Raw genomic sequence first — 19,058 nt, forward strand, 5'->3', positions numbered from 1 at the left:
ACAAGTCAAGAGCTGTACCTCAGGAAGCTTGAGATCTAGGTGGAGAGTCAAGACTGACGCTACAGATAGCCCAGTCCATATCCCTGTTAGGTGTTTTTTTTTTTAAAAAAAAAAAAAAAAAAGGTGTTCATAGGGAAATAGAAAAAAGAATTGAAAGTAGATTGGGGGAGGGAAGAATAAGACTAGAGGAACAATTCTATGCTGGAGTTTGAAGTGGGAACAACAGGCTGCTCTCCAGAATCTCTTAAGTTTAGGAGCTGAGGTCCTAGCTCACTCAGCATAGCACTCCCTAACCATACAGGAATCCCTCTGAGATGGGGTGTGGCAGGACCCACCTGTAATCCCAGCATTGGGAAGGTAGAGGAAGGAGGATCAGAGAGTCCCGGTCCTCTGCTGAGTTACAGGTCAGCCTGACATACTGGAGACTATCTAGAAGAAAAAAGAAGCCTATTTGTAACTACCCATCCCCTCATCCGCACCCTCACCCCATCCCCTAGTTCAGGCTAAAATGAAGCAAAAGAAGTGAAGTTACAGAGTGAGGCTCACTCTCAAGTGTCTTGGGGTAACAGTGGAGCTGAGATGTAAGACACCCTGCTCTCCGGCCCTGAAGGGATGATGGATCAAATGAAGGTAGGCCTTGGTCTGATTTCCTCTGAGGAAGTCCTTCTTCCTCCTGGGTCTTGTTGGGAACCCCTCAAATTCCACAGATGTCAAGAAAAAGACACCCATCAGCAACACTTGGAAGTAGAGTTGAGAAAATAATTCCGAAACCCTTTTGTCCCTTGAAACAGGGTTGGGCTCCTCTTTGCCCTGAAAGGTGTGCCCAACTAACTCCCTTTCCATTGACTCCCAGAGGCCGCGGGAGACCCGTTGATGAAATGCGAACCTGAGTGCCAGAGGCTGGTAAGGAGGGTGGGCTTCGCCTCCTTACCAGCACTGCAGGTACCCTCTCACCCGCCAAGCCAAGCCGAGTCCAAGGCCCCCCGCAGCTGGGAAACCTGAGCTGACACAGCCGCCCCCTCCGCACCCTGAAAGAGCGAGCCCATTTGCTCCTCAGAATGGGAAGTCCCCTTTCAAACTTGACCAGAGAGAGCAGCAGCGTAGCTGCGAGATTGCGGGAAAAGGCGGAGAAGTGGCGACTCCCCATCTCCAAACCGTGCTGCGGATCTTTAGTCCTTTACCACGAAGCAGGCCATAGTTTGTAAAAACTTCCAACGCAGCTAAAAATAATCTCAGTTTAAAAAGAAAAATGTTCTTTTTTTTTTCCATTTTGTGTTGCAAGCAGTTGCATAATTTCCCCCCTAAGCCATTAACCCTATCCGCCTACAGTGAAACTCGGAGAGGATCTGATTTCTATAGATTAGCTCTGCGCAGCACGTTTTTAATCGGAATAACTTAGATTCTTGAAAAATGGATACAAGTGTTTTCGTTGTGCCTGGAAACGTTCAAAAAGAAACATTGGTCTACTCATGTATTTCCAATAAATTCTAAGCACGGTTCCTGAAGGGAATTCTATAAGATACAATTAGAGCTTTGGATTGCCCTGTATATCCATCCACTCCCACACCCCAGACCCTGACCCCGCCAAGCAAAAGCAGTTATGGGCTAACCCCCATGGCTTGGTTTGCAGTCCTGCAATCCAAAGTTGGCTGTACTTAATGATGTTATTAAAAATGGGGCGCTAATTCTTTAAGGGCTCGAGTTCAGCTCTTCACACTGACAACCCCTGGTATCCATCAGGTTCTGCCCGGATTAGTAAGACCCCATGGGGATGAGATGAAGGAGAAGGGACAAACGCTCTCACATGGAATCTGTGTGTTTGGAGTTCCTCTTAGGATCGTGAGTTGCAGATAAATTAAGAAATATGGGCCAGAACAAGTCAGGAGACAAAGCCAACAAGAAAACAACAAAACCAGAAACCAAGAGAAAATCCAGGGCTGGGTTCCTTCCTGCAATGTAACTTGTCTTGTGAAGCTCCTTATATTTTGAAGACCTGGTCAATTTAATGGAGACCAATTTTGAGTGGAAAAAATGCTATTTCAATTATTCTTATCAAGTCTAGGTTTTAAAAACAAAATTGTGTGTATGTGTGTGTGTGTTTTACATGCTCTCTGAGCATTTTAAGCCTGTATGCCTTTAAGAGTAAGAGGCCAAAACTGTACTAGTTCAACAGAATGATAGAAAACAATTAAAAGGTTGTTTCAAAGAATCAGTAGTTCCAATGTGAAAATATCCAGAATGAAACAAATCACAAAAGATAAATAATGGATAAAAGATCAAAATTAGAATGCTAGAACTTAGAAGTGGGCTAAACTTGGGTTCTAAGTTATCCTGGTTTTTGTTTAGGAATTAGGTACTAATCACTGTTTCTTCTTTAAATCGATGACCCCTGGGCTCCTTGTCTGATCCTTAAAGTGGGTGGCTAGATAGATGGGCCTCACTCAGCTCTGGCCAGCTGGGCACAAGGAATTCTAAAGCAGAGTTTCACTGAGGCTTCACAAGCCAGCTTATGGTCTACGGAGTAGAGTCACCTGGTTAGTCATGGCATGAGTAGCTTCTCTGGCAGGGACATACTAGGTCGTGTTCTTGCATGTATTGAAGAAAAAAAAAAAACCAACCTAACCTTTTCTAGGAATGAAAGGCTTTTTACTGTCCCATGCAATGTAGAGAAGGATACTGCCCATTCACTGACTTCACCTTTTTTTTTAACAACAAAAAGGTCGCTTGTCTCTCAAAATGCTAAATTAGACTCAAAAGCCTAGAATTCCTACTTTAAAGATGATTATTCTTGAGGAAGAAGCTCGAACAGCAGTGGCCATTTTTCACAGGCATGCTCAGCCATCAGGGAAGCTTAATAAACCCCTATTTAGTATGCATTTATGCAGTGATTACATGAACTTTGACCTCTGAAGAGCTGTAGCAATTAGGTCCAGTGTCCAGCGACTTCTACACAGCATTCCCCACAGGCTCCCACCCTTCTCTCTGCAGTTTGTGCTCTAGGAGGGTGCAGATTACTACAGCTCCCTTTGTAGCCCAAGATTTTCTTCCACACACATCACTTTTGCCCTCCACTCCTGTCGGAACAACCATCTCAGATATTATTTGAGCTTTATTCCTCGAAAGCGATGAATTTCAATTCGGTCTTGTCCCCCACACTTTCACAAAGATTAGCGCTATTGACCCAAGGAGTTTTCGTTTTCTGAGATGAACCGGAACTCTTCCAGTCAGACCTATTTAACATTTTTAAAGGTATTCAGTGCCACTTATTTTACTTGAAACCTTAAGTGAATTGGCAGAAAAACTCAGGGAAGCGCAGTGGGGGGGGTAGTTGGAAGCATCTCTCTCCCCCCCACACACACCTCCAAAAGAACTAAGAGGGAAGAGGAAAGTGTTTTAAGTTTCTAGTAAACATTGTTTAGCAAAAGAATAATAGGAAAGTTGCCCCTTTCCCGAAGAGGAATGGAACTCTAATTGTTGCCTTTAGCTGAGAGCTCAGATAAACTGCTGGGACTCATTCTAAAGTGACCCACCACTGCATTCATCTCTTCTTGAACTTTCGGTGAACCTGAGATTAAACAGGGGTGAGCAGCTAAGCAGTTTGTTGTTAGCAGCCTTTTCAACAACCCTTTCAGACTGAGTAAATATTGATCGGTTTGAATCTGATTGCCCCAGAGGAAAACACTGCTGCATCTGAATAGCCTCCAAAAGTAAACTCTCAAAGGTGAACCAAAAGCAGACTTCACAGTCACAGCAAGACCTAACGCAGGCTACTTCGAGGACACCCTCGATTTTGCCAGTACTTTGGATGAAGGTGGAGGAAATAAAATTAAAAAATTAAAATAAAACAAACTTTATATTGCACATACCCGAGATTCCTGATTAAGACCTTTGTTTCATTTTTACATGTATCAACAAAATGTTATTTTCGGTTTCTCCTAATTACGTTGTTTCAGTTACAACTGCTGTCATTTTTCAAGGCACTAACTCTGCCCCTCAGAGACCAGAACAGAAGAGAGACCTTAAAATAGGATGTGTTAAGCACCTTTGATTTAATCGATTGAGACAGCTAAAAAAGATACAAATGTTTTCCTTGTTGAAAAGTGTATTAATGTCTCCTAAATGCATTACTTGTTAGCTGATTTATTCTGTGACCTAGAAAAGGGTACGGATATTTAGGCATAATTTATTGTTCTCTTCCCTCTTGGCTTCATTAAAACTAGCACCTTGAAGATTGGAATCTCTAAGATTCCAGCAGGTCGGTCCTGGTTTTCAGATATTGAAATCAAGACAGTGGTATGCAAATGACACTTTAACACATTGAAGTATTTGAAAACCAACCATCTGTTTTGCTTTGTGGCCTTACACTAATAAACAAAAGATACAGTATAGCCAGGCGGGGGAAATGAAAGAAAGGGGTGGTGTCTTTGAAGTTCTCTCCATCCACTGGAATCTTTTCAGGCAATCTCAGAACCCAGCAGCTGAGGGGAGGGTACCCAGTGCCCTTGATATGCACACAGCAACTGCTCCCACAAAGTCCTGGCTTCCTCATTTAACAGGGGTGTGTAGAAAATCTCATAAGTCTTCTAGAAGGCCTGCCAATTCTAATGCTTTGAAGGTCTCTCTCCCCAGCCCATCTTTTCAAAACACCCTCTGAAAGGGAAGTCATGTTTGTATTTGTGATGCTGTAGGTTTTTTACTGTGCTCTTAGAGATCAACACCTCCAAATACAAGTGAAAGTTGAGGATGAAGATTCAGCTCCTTGGTCCCACACTGTGTAGAATATACAAGGCTCTAAACTCCATCCCTAACACCAGCCCGGAGAAAAGGTCAGAAAATGTTGCTTAAAATATGAAATATGTTTAAAAATAATAGGAAACTGTCAAGAGGTTTCCCTCTTATCTGACATGCCTTGAGCAGAAGCAATTTGGATATACAAGCGCTTGGTTTGATCTCCATGAGCTCACCTGGAAGAGTCTGAGTCCGGAGAGAGTGTGAACGTTTTCCAGGTTATGTGGTACAGAATTAGAAATAGATACATAGATAGACCCATTACAGCCATGGTGGCAATGAAATGAAATCTGAAGGGACAGGATGTGCAAGGCAGGGATGTGAGGAACTGCTGGGAGGGGTGGATGCTGGTGCAAAGAATAGGGAAAAGAAGGCAAGGCCTCACTGAAAACAGACCATCAGTTTATAAGGTAGACTATACTGAAATGCAGCCTGACAATCCAAAAAGAAGGAAATGGGGACATCCGTACCATAGCTTTATACTGAAGCTGATTAAATGTGAATCTCTTTGCTCTGGGTTCAAGAATGTGAGGAAAGACTGAAGGTACTTTTCAGCTTTTGAAGGGCTGTGTTTATGTATATGTCAACATTCAGTTGGAGGTGAAAAGGTTAGCACTTGACCCAGGAAGTATCCATGTTTGTTTCAAAAAGAGATCTCCCTCATATATTTCTTTACTATTTTTTTCCATTTTGAACTCTGGTTATAATAAAAGGGCTGTTGATATTGTAACAAGATCAGTGCATTAAATAGATATTGGTTGAATGAAGATGTACTTCTAGGGAAACCTGCAAGCTACATGACAGAAGAAAGCCTACTTCTTTGAAAATAAACACTACCCTCTCTTCCCCACATGAAATGAGCCAGTGTAGCGGTAAGTAACCACTGTAGCCCCCGCAAAACACGCAAGATGCTCAGGCATACCTGAAACTTGAATATTTTTATTACAGACATCTTAAGACCCGTAAACTCTGCTCTGGACCACATCACTCAAGGATCTCAGAGCTGTTCATGATTGTACAGAAACTGGGGACTAGCATAGGCTCACAAAGGATAACTGATAGAACTCAGTGTGATATTTCAGGAACGTCAAAACATTGTGCGACATGCAGAAGACTATTCACGAATCACACAAAATATACATTCATTGTGCCACCCGTCACATTTAACAATTAGCTGAAAATACATTGGATCCAGCCAAGATACAGGAGACTGTGGAGAGAAAGGGTGATTGAAAGAATACCTTTAGGTTACAAGTAATCCAGCATAATTTTTGAATGCAAGGTGGCCAGAGAAGCAGGAAGAATTGGTTAAAGTTTGGGAATGCTTGGCACAGGAAAGGTTCTGAACCCGTGCTCCACAGGCTTTCTTAACTCTGAAAGAACCAACCGAGGCCACCTTCTGAGGCATCTGACTCTGTTTGAATGAAAGAAGTTTTCTTCTTTCACCCATAATCACACATAAACTGTACCAGTCATGAGAATTCGTCCACCCTGTTTGATTTAGTGACCTACGTATTTCTACAAAATGTGTATAAAGATAAATTTCTGAAGAGAAAGCATTTACAACCAGCAAATTCACACGTATGAAACCAGCTAAGTTAAGGGGTCAATTAATTGTGTAAACACAGTGCATCTCTTCTTCACCAGTCTTTGGACACTCTCCTCTATGTCCTACTTAAGGGCCATGTGGAGAAGAACAATACATAGAAAAAAGGTGAGACGCCTCCTTCCTGCAAATGCCTGTTGGCAAAGGGAACTGTTCTCCAACAGACATCTGAAAGGAACCATAGGTTGTGTGAAAAATCTCACAACTATAAAGAAAGGATGTTGGGAACCCTCAGAAATTGATGTGGACACCAGGTGTGGATTAAGGAGTTAACTTCCAACCAAGTCTCCAGAATTCTCTGGAAATACCTTATCTTAGCCTGGAGCTCCCCAGATGGGACCAGAAAGGAAGAGAGAGAGAGAGTCTGTAAAGAAAAGAAGATAAGCTAAGAATGTGCTTTGGGTAAGAAATCCCAGCCCAGGGAGAGGCCAGGGCTGCAGAGCTGTGCTGGAGCAGCCTCAGTGGGAGGTAGGCAGAGTGTCTGAGGTAGATGAAGCCGGAGAAGGAGCACTGGGCGAGGAACTGGATTTCTCCGATGATTCTTCAGTTTTCTCATCGCTTCCAGGAGGAGTGGCGGGGGGGATGGGCAGGAGTCCCTCCTTCTCACGCTTCTTCTGCTTCATGCGCCGATTCTGGAACCAGATCTTCACCTGGGTCTCGTTGAGCTGCAGGGACGCGGCTATCTCCACCCTGCGCGCTCGCGTTAGGTACTTGTTGAAGTGGAACTCCTTCTCCAGCTCTGTGAGCTGCTTGGTGGTGAAGTTGGTGCGCACTGCGTTGGGTTGACCCACGTAGCCGTACTCTCCAACTTTCCCTAGGATACGGGAGGAAGAGAGAAAAGGTAAAAAATCTTAAACCTCTATCCCATTGTCCCAAGCTTGAGGCGATATTCGCTTAACTGCTTTCCTATCAGGAAGCGCCAGTGACTGAACGATGTGTAAGTAAAGTGTTAACCTGAAGTCAACCATTAGCGTGATCAGGCTCGTGATTAATGGAGCCTTGTAGATATTAACAGGACACCACCACCATCACCACCTCGACCCCACTATCTACCTCTAGACCACTTAAACCTCAGCCCCTTTGAAACTCCTTTGACTCAACACACCTGGGCACCTTACACCACACCACACACTACAACTCTAGATGATATTAGACATAAACAAGAACCAAGCTTTTAAAATCATTAATTTTCCTAGGAAACTAGGTGTACCGGTCCCTTGCAAAAATCGAACAGCATTTGTTTGTCAGCCGATAGGACTCACCTGTTTTGGGAGGATTTCTTTTAACTTTCATCCAGTCAAAGGTCTGCGCTGGAGAAGACGTCTCTGAAGCAGGGGAACGACAGGCTTCTTGGTGGCTGGCGTGGAGAGGGGATAAGGAGTTATTATACGTGGCCAGGGCCAGACTCTGGTGCTCTTGTCCATATGAGTGGTGAATGTACTGGGGCGAGCCCACTGTGCCCCCAGCATAACCCTGGTGGTGGTGGTGATGCTGGACCATGGGAGACGAGAGGTTTCCAGAGTACACAGCGGGAGCGCACGGGGGGTACCCACCACTTACGTCTGCCTCCTGATTTAATCCATAGGGGCCATAAGGCGCACTGAAGTTCTGCGCGCCATAGCTTGGACCACAACTCGAGTGGGAGTAAGAAACCCCAAGGTTTCCAGAAGTCTGGTAAGTAGCCGGCTGGGGGTGGTGATGGTGGTGGTGGTGGTGGGGCGAGCTGATCTGCACCCCCCTGCCCACTAGGAAGCGGTCGTCGCCGCCGCAGCTGTTGGCACTGACCGCGCAGGATTGGAAAGTTGTAATCCCATGGTCAGAGGGGTAAGCTCGCGCCGAGCAGGTCCCAGAGTCGCCACTGCCAAGGATAGGATATTCCAGAAAGGAGTTCATTCTCGCACTGTCCATCTGTCACTGAGTGACTGGGTCCTGCGAAGCCCTGGGTGACCGTGCCAACTTTCTCACTTCCTCCATAGGACCAGAGAAGAAAAATGATATGAATGTACAGTGCGCAAGAGGCGGGGCGGCCAGGCGGAGGGCTCGAGAGGAAGGACACGTGACTCTGTCAGCCAATGGCTGAGCCGCCTGCGAAAGTTTACCGGCTGCGGCCGTGATGGATCACCGTTTCAGTGGCATTTAAATCCCCGGCGCTCCTCAGTGTAGGTGACGCGCGCTCGCCCCCCCAGGCAGCCCGGGCCGCGGCGGGAGCTGCGGCCGCTCCCGGAGCTGACTTGGAACCCTGAGGCCAAAGGGAGTCGAGACTGCCTTCTGCGCGCGCCCGGCTCTGCGCGCCTCCGCCTCCAGATGTGGGGGGATGGGAGGCACCCTCCGCGGCCCCTTCCCCACCCAGCCCTGAAAGCTGAATTGGCAAGAGGTGAGAGGGGACGAGGCCTCCCGGCTCTCTTGTGGCGGGCATCTCTGTGGGACGAAAATCTCTGCGTGGTCGCAAGGACCCTGGTGGAGCTGGGAGCACGCGGGGTGGGAAGGGTGGGAATCCAGCAGACACCACGCCCTCTGCTCGGGGACCGCCGCCACTACCCAGCCCCTGCTGAGACCTGAGCCCGGAATCCCGGCGCCTAGGGCGAGGTTGCGTCACTGGCTCGCCAGCCTCGGAATGCAGAGGGACGTGTGCAGAGGATTGACTGGGAGGAACCATGGGGGAACGTTCTGGGGACCAAAGCAAGACAAGAAACTTCTGTCCTCATCCAAAGGGTCTCTGAGCCCTCTTCCCTGATTCCTGCCGGCCAATAGCGGGGCAATGGGAGTTTCTGTAATTCGACCCCAGGGGCGCGGGATGGGGGGTGGGGTGGGGTGGGGGAGCCCTAGGAACCTAGCTCTCTGGGAAAGGCTAAGTATCCACTCTCTTCTCTGCCCTCTCTCTCTTCCCTTCTTCTCTTGCCCTTTCTCCTTCTCAGTTGCTTTGCTCTTGGTACCTCTGCAAGATCAGGGGCAACTCTAGTACTGGAGTTTGAGGGGTAGAAGGCAGAGGAGAGAGTTGATGCCCACAGAAGTGGCTGGTGTGAGGGCCGAACCTGAGTTGCAGGCCATCTGTCGACTCTTAGAGACCCAGGAGCTTGCACACACTAGGGTAGGCCTCAGAGGGCCAGATAACATTCAGCTCCTAAAAGGTATGCTGGCCCCCACCCCCACCCCGTCAAGTTTCTCTCTTCCAGGAGGGGCAAGTTAGAAGTGGAAGAGCCCCTCTTCCCCCATCCTCTATTGCCTGTGTGGATTGGAGGGGTTGAGGACAGATGGGAGGGGCAGTGGACTGAGTGCATGGGACCCTTTCCAACATACTGTGTAGTTGCTTGTGTGAACCTGCAGGTCACTCCCCAGAGAGACACGTGCAAATGTGCGCATCATCCCAGGACAGGGGTCCTGTTTCCCATCAACCTTGTCCTATAAGGATGCTGATGGTGTCAGTAATTGCTGTTTACTATTAGATGTCATGTCAACTCTGGGCTTGGAGAAAGAAAAGGCCAGGCAGAGATGAAAATGGACATAAATAGGAGAAATTTAGCAGTCACCTAAGAAGGCTTGCAAACAGTTCTGCACGGGTTTTACTCTGAGTATGCTTCTAGCCTTGTGTCAGACATGAAATTAACAGTGTAATTTATGTGTGAGTTTGGGAGTTCCCTTCTCTATAGGAAAAAAAAGAAGATGCAAAGTCACTCTTCCGGCTTCTGTGTTGTGGTCTCCACACATAGACGGTGTCCCCTCCCTCACATCTCTCAACCCCGCCCCCTGCAAACCTGACCATCCTCTTGTTAACCTAAGCAGACCTATGTCCCTTGTCCCCCTTAGTGGTAACTGAACATTTACCCCAACCACTTATTTGGGGAGTGGTATTTGTCTGTGACCCTTGAGTCACCCCAAAGCGTGGCTAAGGGAGGAGCAAGACCTGGGAAGTTTCCTGCCTTAGCTTCATCTTCTGAGGAATCATCCAGTAGAATCTTTTGGGGGGGGGGGGCAGTCCTCCAGCTATGAGGAAAGAATGGACTCCTGTGAGTCAGGAACAGGAAGTGAGAGAGACTTGATGCGGTGAGTGCGGGTGAGGGCCGCTCTCAGCAGAAGATAGTTCATTTCTTCTCCCCTCCCCCCCCACCCCACTCCCCAGCCATTAGCCAGGCCCTCTGTAGGCCGCCTTGGTACCGATTTCCACTAACCTACTGGCTTCCCCGGACGCCTGCCTAAAAGCTGCCCCCAGGCCTCCGCTGCTCCCTTCCTTCCCTCACCACTGTTTTTCTGGGCAGTGGGGTGTTTTCTTCAGGATCACAAACACACTGGACCCACATACACCGCACACAGCGCGCTCGCTCGGGGCCTCCGCAGACCTTGCCCTATTAACCACGGGCTAGGCCTCTGCGGACCGCAGGCCCCGAGCTTTGCCGAGGAGGCTCGCCCCTAGCTTGGAGCCGGTAGGCCTATGCAGCTCAGATTCTTTCCCAGCCCCCACCCCGGAGGAAATCAGAAAGGCCACTGAGCAGGGTAAGAGCAGAAAGAAGGCCAGCGACCCACGCAGGAATCGAGCTAACGTGTCTATAAATAGCCCCAAGAGAGTGGGTGAAAGGCGAGCTTGGGCCATGAGTGAAATAATCCTCTGCAAGCGGCATGCTTGGCTCCAAGTGCTTCTTTCAGGGCTCTTCTACTGGAAAGAGAAACAGGGAGGAGGAGACAAACCGAGGCTCAGAGCTGTTCTTGGCATCCGCGGCCCAGCCAAGCTGTTGTTTTAAAAGAGCAATAAAAATGAATTATGACTAAACGCCTTCTAACTTAATGCTTTCGGACGGGGATCCCCGGCAAATACGTAAGAGGATTTTTATTTGTGCATGTGTTCCTGCAATTGATCTCTTTGATGACATTCTCATTCATAGAAAGCGTTTGATTTATGAGCTTAGGACGAATGGCATCCAGGAGCTGCGCAGCCCTGGCCGCTGCCGGGACACCCAGCTCAGCTCTCACAGCCTGGGGCCTGAAAACCACCCCAATCCCCACACACCAACGCTGCTGAGGGGCTGGGGGAGTGAAGGCTGAAGGGAAGGCCGGGAGCAAACCCTCGAATAAACGCCAGAGGTGTCCTTATAATTCCCAAGCTTTTGCTGTTAAGAGCTGGGCTCTTCCATCAATCAGCCCGCCCCCATGCACATGTTGCTGCAGTTTCTCACGGCAAGTCACCAGAGCAGAAAGGAAAATAAATAAATAAATAAATAAATAATAAATAGTGGGAGGAGACAAAAGAAGGGAAAAAACAGAACAGCCCAATAACACACCCTAGATCACATTTTATTGATACTTCATTTAAAGTGCTCCTTCTCTGTCTAATAAGCTGAGTTAATTAATAATCTAGAGTGCAAGAACACTTTCAAACTCTCAGCTTGCTAACCTGACTTCAAACCTTTAATGATTTATTATTAGCAATGTAAACAGATTTAAGGATTAAATATTGATTGATTGATTTGTGTGTGTGTGTGTGTGTGTGTGTGTGTGTGTGTGGTGAGGGCAAGAATCCTGGAATGGCTGGAAAGAGCCCTTCCTGGCATGCATTTCCCAGCTAGTAACCATCCTTTTGTTTTGTTTTGTTTTCCTCTGTCTTTTAGGTCTGTTTTTCCTGAACCCATCCACAGCTGGGAGATTAATCAACCACACTGAAAATGGGAGGAGGGAAAGGAAGGGTTGGAATGTAGATGTTTGAAACAAATGTGTATAAATAAATGAATTTTGATAACTCCCATTATGAACCTAGAGATTAGTAGCTTGGTAAGGAAACTCCACTCTACCCCTCCTAGAACTGTGAAGTTTTTGTAGGCACTTTACTTCTCCACTTTCAAAAGCTTGGGCTAGGGCCAGCGCAGGCTGCCCAAGCCTGTTTCTATTACTAATTTAACTCTATGGTCTGAGTTTCAACACTGAAAACCAAATCCATTCCTTTGGGGGGGGGAGACAAAATTTTTTTTTAAAAAAATTTCTTTTTTCCAGAAGCCCTAGGCACGTTCTGGTTTTCTTCTTTGTTGCTGTCTGCTGCAGACTTTGAACATGCCACCCTAATAAAATATATTAAGATTGAAAAAGTAAATTGTGACCAGACTTTTATTTACCATGTTAGACTAAAAGAAGTATAAGAAATCAGTATAAGCCTTGAGAGAGGGGAAGAAAAAATAAGAAAGCTACTTATAGCAAAGGAGAATTTATTCTACCAAAAATACGCATGACAATGCATCCTAATGTGGTACAAAAATAAAAAGAAAGTGATAGGACCATTTATGGTCACTTTCTTGCACGCCTCGTGTTTTGTTTTCAGGAAAATCACATAGAAGCTTGTTGGGGTTGGTATAAAACGCTTAGAACACCAACATAATTTGTAAGCGATGGCTTTAAAACTGGGTCAGGGGAGAACATTAAATGGAAAGTCCTCAACATTTAGGAGAGTAGGGGGTAGAGCAAGAAGAAAATAAAAAACGAAAATCAACTCCCAGAATAAAAGAAGGCAAAACCACCTGGTCAAAGGCGTTTTTTTGTGAAGCTTTGTTTTGCTTTAATGTTCTTAGTAATTCAGATGCTGTAGGTCGATTGTGGTGAGTGTGTCTGTAAAAAAGTCAAAGCTGTCAGCTGAGATGTCTACAGGACTGTCCAGGGAGCCCGGCAAGCTGGGCGACAGTGCATCTGAAAGCTGCAGGCAGGAATCTGTGGAGAACACATTGAAGTCCTGCAAAGAGGGGACCTCGAGGGCCTCGGGACTGTCATTGTTTAGGCCAGCTCCACAGTTCTGGCCCATTGTTGACAAGCAGTTAGGAACAGTGGGTGACTGGTGCTGAAAATGTTTCAAATTTTTCTCATTGCTGGTTAAAGGCGAAACTGGCAAAGTTTGGGAGTCGCCATTGTGTCCATTGGGAGCCTGCTGTTGAGAGAGCGCATTTTGCTGAAAAGTGTAACCTTCCCTCTCCAGAAGGGCCCCGGAGACACTGAGGGCTTGCTCAAAGAGTGACTTCTCTTCCTCGTCTTCCTCCACTTTGTCCGAGTCCTCCAGGTTTTTAAATTTCCCTTCGCTGTTTTGGTTCTCCTTGCACTGGGTCTGCCTCTTGTGCTTCATTCTCCGGTTCTGAAACCACACTTTCACTTGTCTCTCGGTCAAATCCAGCAGCGCAGCGATTTCCACCCTCCGGGGTCTGCAAAGGTACTTGTTGAAATGAAATTCCTTTTCCAGCTCCAAAAGCTGAGTGTTGGTGTAAGCAGTTCTCAGACGCCTGGATCCCCCGCCGCTGCCATCAGCTATTTCCAGGGATTCTGCAGAAAGGGAAACCAACAAGAGACACACAGTTGAAGGCGGAGGAGTCCGAGCAGGGTTATTCCACTGGAGAATAAATACAGCAGAAAAGATCAACTGCAACAAAATGGCCGCCCCTGGATGCAGTGCAGCTATTGTGCTGCCTCTTCTGGGAGCCCAGCCCGGGGAAGCCCAGTCTCTTCCACCTCCATCAAATTCCTGCCTGTGGCTCCCCCCAACCTCTTCATCCGGGAGCAAACTTTATATTAGCTACAACACAATTTATAATTAATGCATCAGCTGCTTAGCTGAGCAAGAGCGGTCTATCACTCTTCATTACTGTCAAAAAGCCAAACTCTAGGACAACTAGACAAGAGGAGGTCAGTTCCAACTCAAATAAATCATCCTACATTACACAAGTTAGGGAAAGTGCCCCCCCTCCTCAAAATATATATGTCTCATTGTGGGACTCGGGATCTATTTTCCCCTCCACCAAACCCACTCCTGAGACCACAGGGGCATGGGGCCGGCCACCAGGCATCTCTCTCTCTCCCCCTTCCCTGGAAGCTCATGGTCCCCTCCCCCACAACCGCTCGTGGGGAAGCCCGGAGGGGGACGAGGGTCCCCGGGACCTGGGGCCAAGTCTCCGGACTGACCTTTGTGGCCGAGGCAGGCAGGGCCCGTGGAGGCGGCGGCGGGCGGCAGTGCGGTTTTCTTGGCCGCCTTCTTCTCCTTCATCCAGGGGTACTCAGGCGGCTGCAGGGCGCCGGCGGGCACCGGGCTGCCGCGACTGCCCGCGGGGCTCGACTTGGGGCGGCCGCCAGCGCCAGCGCCGTGGCGAGGGTGACTGCCCGGGTTCAGGCTGGGAATGGTCTGCTCAAAAGGAGGAGGAATCAGTGTCGAGTGTGAAAGCGTCGAGGTCTTGATTGATGAACTTTGAAATGTATCAGCGACAGGGGGAAAAGATGTCAGGCACTCAGCGAGCGACGGCTGGCTATTGATAAAACCAATCTCTCGCTCAAATTCGTAATTCATGGCCTTCTCCTTGGAGCCCCCTCGGAGGAAAAGTTCCCTCTTTTGGAGGGGCTTTGGGGGGGCAAGGCCCAGGAAAAAGGCGAGCGCGAAGGAAAAAAAAATCTATCATAGAAGATCGCTGCTGGGGTGTTTTTTTTCTAATTCACTGATTACAGCCGTATGGGGACCGCGCTACTATTAAACTATTGAATTCATGGAGACAAGGTTGAAATTGGACCGAATTGGCTGTCACATGATTGCTTCTGCCCAATGACAATTTGGGCTTTAATCAAAAGAAGCCACTGTCTGTTTGATTGATCCAAAAAAGTCAGAAAGGAACGCCTCATTGGGGGCCATGGAGGCTTTATTTATACTTTTTTTCAGGGCAAAAATACATATATGTGGGTGTGGATGGGAATACCCCGGAGTGCGTGGGGGGCGAGAGTGCCTGTTTGCCTCCTGATCTGCAAGGATCTAGTGTGCTCCCTGGAGTGTGTGTGTGTGCGTGTGAGCCCTGCTGCCGGTCCCGCCAGTGGCTGCCCTCTGCCTCCCCCGCACACTCCGCGCATTGTTTGGGACTGTCGGGAAGACGCCTCGCACCTCACAAATCATTTAAGCACCTCAGCCTGACGCCTGCAGTCATTAACAAAGTAATCCATTAATCTTCAAAGTTTTGACACCCCAGGGCCCTGCATCTCAGCCACATAAGTTCTGCTAAGGCAAGAGAAAGGAGCAGAGGGGGAGACTGGAGAGAGAGAGAGAGAGAGAGAGAGAGAGAGAGAGAGAGAGAGAGAGAGAGAGAGAGAGAGAGAGAGAGAGAAGAGATATGGGGGTTCACCTTTCCTCTTCCTCCTCTACTTTTTCCAAAATCAGTTCCTGGATCTTAGAACCAATTCATATTCATATTCTCTCTCTCTCTCTCTCTCTCTCTCTCTCTCTCTCTCTCTCTCTCTCTCCTCTCTCCTCTCTCTCTCTCCCCTCTCTCCCTCCTTTTCTCATCTCCTTTCTCCTTTCCTTTCTTCCTCTCTCCTTCCTTCACCCCGCTCTATCCTGCCCCCTTCTCCTCCCTCGCAGCCTCTCGCCTCCTCTTGTGTCCAGCCTGGGACCTGCGCCCCTGGCCCATTGTTAGCCGGCTTTTCCACGGCAGCTTTGCATCTGGCTCCTGCGGGCAACGGAAAACGAGAGGCAGCTCTCGAAGCCTGCTGATCTTCCTCCGCCATCAACTTCTCAGGAGTGACTGGAGAAAGATAGATGCATGTGCCAAGAGAGACAGCAGCCCCAGGTCCTTGTGTCCAAATCCCCGTAGCCTGGGCGGCGGCCAGCCAAAGCAATAATGTCCCGGGCAGAGCAGGCTCGTGCGGCTCCTGGCACTCCGGGTTTCATACCCGCAGGGCTCGGGTGCGGTGAGTATTTCCGACTTCCAGGAAGAGTACTGGAACTTGTCAGCAGGGAGGGAAAGGACTCTGGTTCCTCCGTCCCTCTTCCCTCCTACTCTTCTTCAGAGTCCTTGTCGCTCTGGTTGGGGACTGGTTGGTTCAGATGCAGCGAGTGTTTCCTGGCAGCCTGAATAGCCTCCCACACCTTCCTGCTCTTGGGCACCAGGGAGAATCGCACCCTGGTTCTGGTGTGGGAAACAGCATTGCAGGGGAGAGGGCGACTCAAGGAGGAGTTATATCGCCTCTACTTCTTCCTTCTCTTTCCTCCAGTTCTGAGACAGGACTTCAGACTCAGTGCTGGACAGGGCTGAAGGATTCAAAAGACAACACCTTTAGATACCAAGCAAGAACTTAAAATTAAAAAAAAAATCACCAAACCAAACCAGAAAGGAGAGAGAGAGAGAGAGAGAGAGAGAGAGAGAGAGAGAGAGATTTGATGAAAGTACCCTCTCTCCCCCAAACCCTAAGGATGGAGATTCAGGGTTTTTTTTCTTCCTTTGAAATGGACCAAGTGATCAGAATGCCCTAGGCCGGCAGGCATCAGTGGCAGGAAAATAAATCATTCTGATGGCCAAGGAGAGAAAGGTTGGTGGGGGAGAAAATTCTATGCAGAAAACGAGAAAGGCCAAGCAAGGAACAAGGGCAGAACTCCATCTCTGAGGCTGGCATTTAAGGGGTTTGGGTTGGATAGGAGCTTCTAAGTGGCCTCCAGCCTTGACTAGCTCAGAGCATTGCCTTGCAGATAGAGATGCTATTTCGGAAAAATGTAAGGTTTTTCCCCAGTTTTCTTGCTTTTATTCCAAACAAAGCTCTGAAGGAAGTCTGGGTGTGATCAATCTTGCTCACCCAAGCCCTGACAGCTTCTGGCCCTAAGAACACATCTCAGCTTCAAGCTTTCCCAAGCTCAAATGTGACCGAGCACAGAAGGGAGCAGGAAACGCAAGTAAACAAGGAATTCTGTCTTTTTAAAGATGGGGTTTGGCAAGAGAGAGGGTTCTAAGGCTGCTTTCAAGAAAGGTGCTTTGCAGATTTAAGGGTGGTGGCTTTGGTCATTTGCTTTTACCCAGAAAGTATTGAAAGACAGAGGAAAGTTAGAAAGCAGGGCTGCCCACAGCACCGGGCTTTGTCAGGCTGCGTGGGTGAAAAGCTTTTCACCTCTCTCAACTGCCTTAATTCAAAAGCCATCTGGAAGAAAACCCTTTTCTGAGACTGCCTAGCATTCAGATCTTCCCCCAGTCTATTACTTTAACTCTGGAGATATTTTAATAAACATTTCTTTCTAATATCCAGGAAGCTGAGAGTGAGGTGAATTTTTTCCTTTGAAAACCAAAATGAACGCCTTGAGTGACAAGATATGGGAAAGAGTATTGGGGTCTCCTTGTACAATCTCTGCCCTGAGGCAAGGAGGAAGCCAAGGGGAAGCTGTGTAGGCATAGGCTCAAATGCTGCTGTCTCTCTCTGTAAGGTTTTCAGGGAGACCTCCCCCAACACCTCTTTCTCTTGATGCTGTCCCTTATTTTCCCAGGTAATTTTATGCATGCTTTTTTTAATGCTTACATAAAAAGACTGCTGTTATCTGTACGGTTTCAATAACCCAAAAGACTCCAGTTCTCACAAAGACTGGTTTTCCAGCCTCTGCATTTCTGATGTGTGCACCCTAAGGAGATGGGGTGAGGAGAGCAAATCCAACTTCCCTACAGGCCAAAAGCTCTCAAAGTAGAGCACGGATCAAGAGCAGGAGGGTAGACCTGGGGAAAGCTCCTTTGGTGTGAGACTCCCAGCAGTCTGCCGCAGCCTAGTTTTGTGTCCTCGAGATTTTTCGTTTCCCTAAATCATGAAAAGGGCTCCTAAACGCTGCTCTCTGGGACTCAGCAGGTACCCAGGAATGACTCCAGCTCTGGCATTTAAGGATTTTCCTAGGACGCCCGGGTGTGGGTAGGTAGAAGCCATGATGATGGATATTCGAGATTGCAAACAAAATGGCGACATTTTCCACTTCTGCCTCTGAAAGATACAATCCAGAGAGAATGGGGGTTCAGATGCCCCCAATCTCCAGACGCAGGCCATTCACTTCCAGTTCTGAGGGGTTAGTGATGGGATTCAGCTGTGAAGCTTGCTTTTCCAGAATTTGGCTTCATGGGTCTGCAATTCTTTACTTTGAAGATAGAAATATTCCTCTTTTTCTGTATCTGCCTTTTACTCTGCCAGCCAGTCAGCAGGTATTCTATCTTAAATCCAGACGTGGAAATGTAATATTAAACTTATGTAGCAGCAAATGAAAGAAGTACTTGTACGATTGCATTTTTATTAGAAAGATACCAATCTCCTTTCTCTCTCCTCCTCCCCCTGGGGCCATAAAAAGAGAGGAAATAAATCCGCAAAATGGCAAATGCTGAATTCCGGGAGGAATTTGATGCTGAGATTGGTGGAAGGGATTCCTTCCAGTCCAAGGAAGACCTGGAGGGCTTTATGAAGCTCAGTCCTTTTTCTGGAGACCTGAGGGAGAGTCGGTCCCTTTTGAGGTGAATTTAGAGGAGTCCCCTCCCCATCTTCTTCGGGAGTGATAATGAACCGCGAAGCATCCTCAGTGGAGACCTGGAATTCGATAGCTTGTGGGAAGAGTTTAAGACCTAGTTCGGTTCCCAAGGTTGAGGCCTTGGCCAATGGACTTTCGGTGCCGGGGGAATGGAAAGGAGCCCCGAGTTCTCGGGGCGCGGCGCCCCGCACCTGTGCGCCCCCCGCTGCGCCCAGGCCAGCCGCCTTTGTTTCTGCCAGGCTGCCCGGTACTTAGCAGCCTGGCGCCCTGCTTGGGCGGCAGCTGGGAACCAGGCAGCTCAGCGGGCCGGGAGCATGGCATTTCCCGAGCTGCGGCCGGCAGCCGCTTGAAGCCCCGGCCTCCGGCCCCAGAACTCGGCGAGCTTCCGAGGCAGACGCCGCTGGACCAGGCCGCGGG

The 19,058-nt window shown here is 48.2% G+C and overlaps 2 protein-coding genes and 1 long non-coding RNA gene across 4 annotated transcripts; 1 reads left to right on the top strand and 2 right to left on the bottom strand.

Moving 5' to 3' along the window:
* Positions 1–5,740: 5,740 nt before the first annotated feature.
* On the bottom strand, positions 5,741–8,414 carry Hoxa1 (homeobox A1). Of its 2 annotated transcripts, XM_052173741.1 has the most exons (3): positions 7,955–8,414; positions 7,657–7,751; positions 7,122–7,208 (listed from the first exon to the last, which is right to left on the bottom strand). In XM_052173741.1, exons 1-2 carry the CDS (start codon positions 8,300–8,302, stop codon positions 7,692–7,694), a joined length of 408 nt encoding a protein of 135 aa, XP_052029701.1. In that variant the 5' UTR covers positions 8,303–8,414; the 3' UTR covers positions 7,122–7,208; positions 7,657–7,691. The 2 variants fall into 2 exon arrangements, with proteins under 2 accessions (XP_052029700.1, XP_052029701.1); XM_052173740.1 differs by having other exon boundaries at positions 5,741–7,208; positions 7,657–8,414.
* Positions 8,399–12,119, top strand: LOC127678622 (uncharacterized). The gene is made up of 2 exons (XR_007976609.1): positions 8,399–8,768; positions 11,992–12,119. It is a non-coding gene; the product is annotated as an uncharacterized LOC127678622 (long non-coding RNA).
* Positions 12,120–12,421: 302 nt separating this feature from the next.
* Hoxa2 (homeobox A2) lies at positions 12,422–15,457 on the bottom strand. Its single transcript, XM_052173739.1, has 2 exons — positions 14,312–15,457; positions 12,422–13,675 (listed from the first exon to the last, which is right to left on the bottom strand). Exons 1-2 carry the CDS (start codon positions 14,688–14,690, stop codon positions 12,936–12,938), a joined length of 1,119 nt encoding a protein of 372 aa, XP_052029699.1. The 5' UTR covers positions 14,691–15,457; the 3' UTR covers positions 12,422–12,935.
* Positions 15,458–19,058: the final 3,601 nt, after the last annotated feature.

This window comes from Apodemus sylvaticus, chromosome 2 (assembly GCF_947179515.1).
Source record: "Apodemus sylvaticus chromosome 2, mApoSyl1.1, whole genome shotgun sequence".
Lineage (NCBI taxonomy): Eukaryota > Metazoa > Chordata > Mammalia > Rodentia > Muridae > Apodemus > Apodemus sylvaticus.

Excerpts from the sequence above, each read along its gene's own strand:
- Hoxa1 (XM_052173740.1), bottom strand. The coding sequence starts at position 8,302 with ATGGACAGTGCGAGAATGAACTCCTTTCTGGAATATCCTATCCTTGGC. Across the intron at positions 7,209-7,656 it reads AAGAAATCCTCCCAAAACAG|GGAAAGTTGGAGAGTACGGC; the intron begins GTGAGTCCTATC and ends CCCGTATCCTAG.
- Hoxa2 (XM_052173739.1), bottom strand. The coding sequence starts at position 14,690 with ATGAATTACGAATTTGAGCGAGAGATTGGTTTTATCAATAGCCAGCCG. Across the intron at positions 13,676-14,311 it reads TGCCTGCCTCGGCCACAAAG|AATCCCTGGAAATAGCTGAT; the intron begins GTCAGTCCGGAG and ends CCCTTTCTGCAG.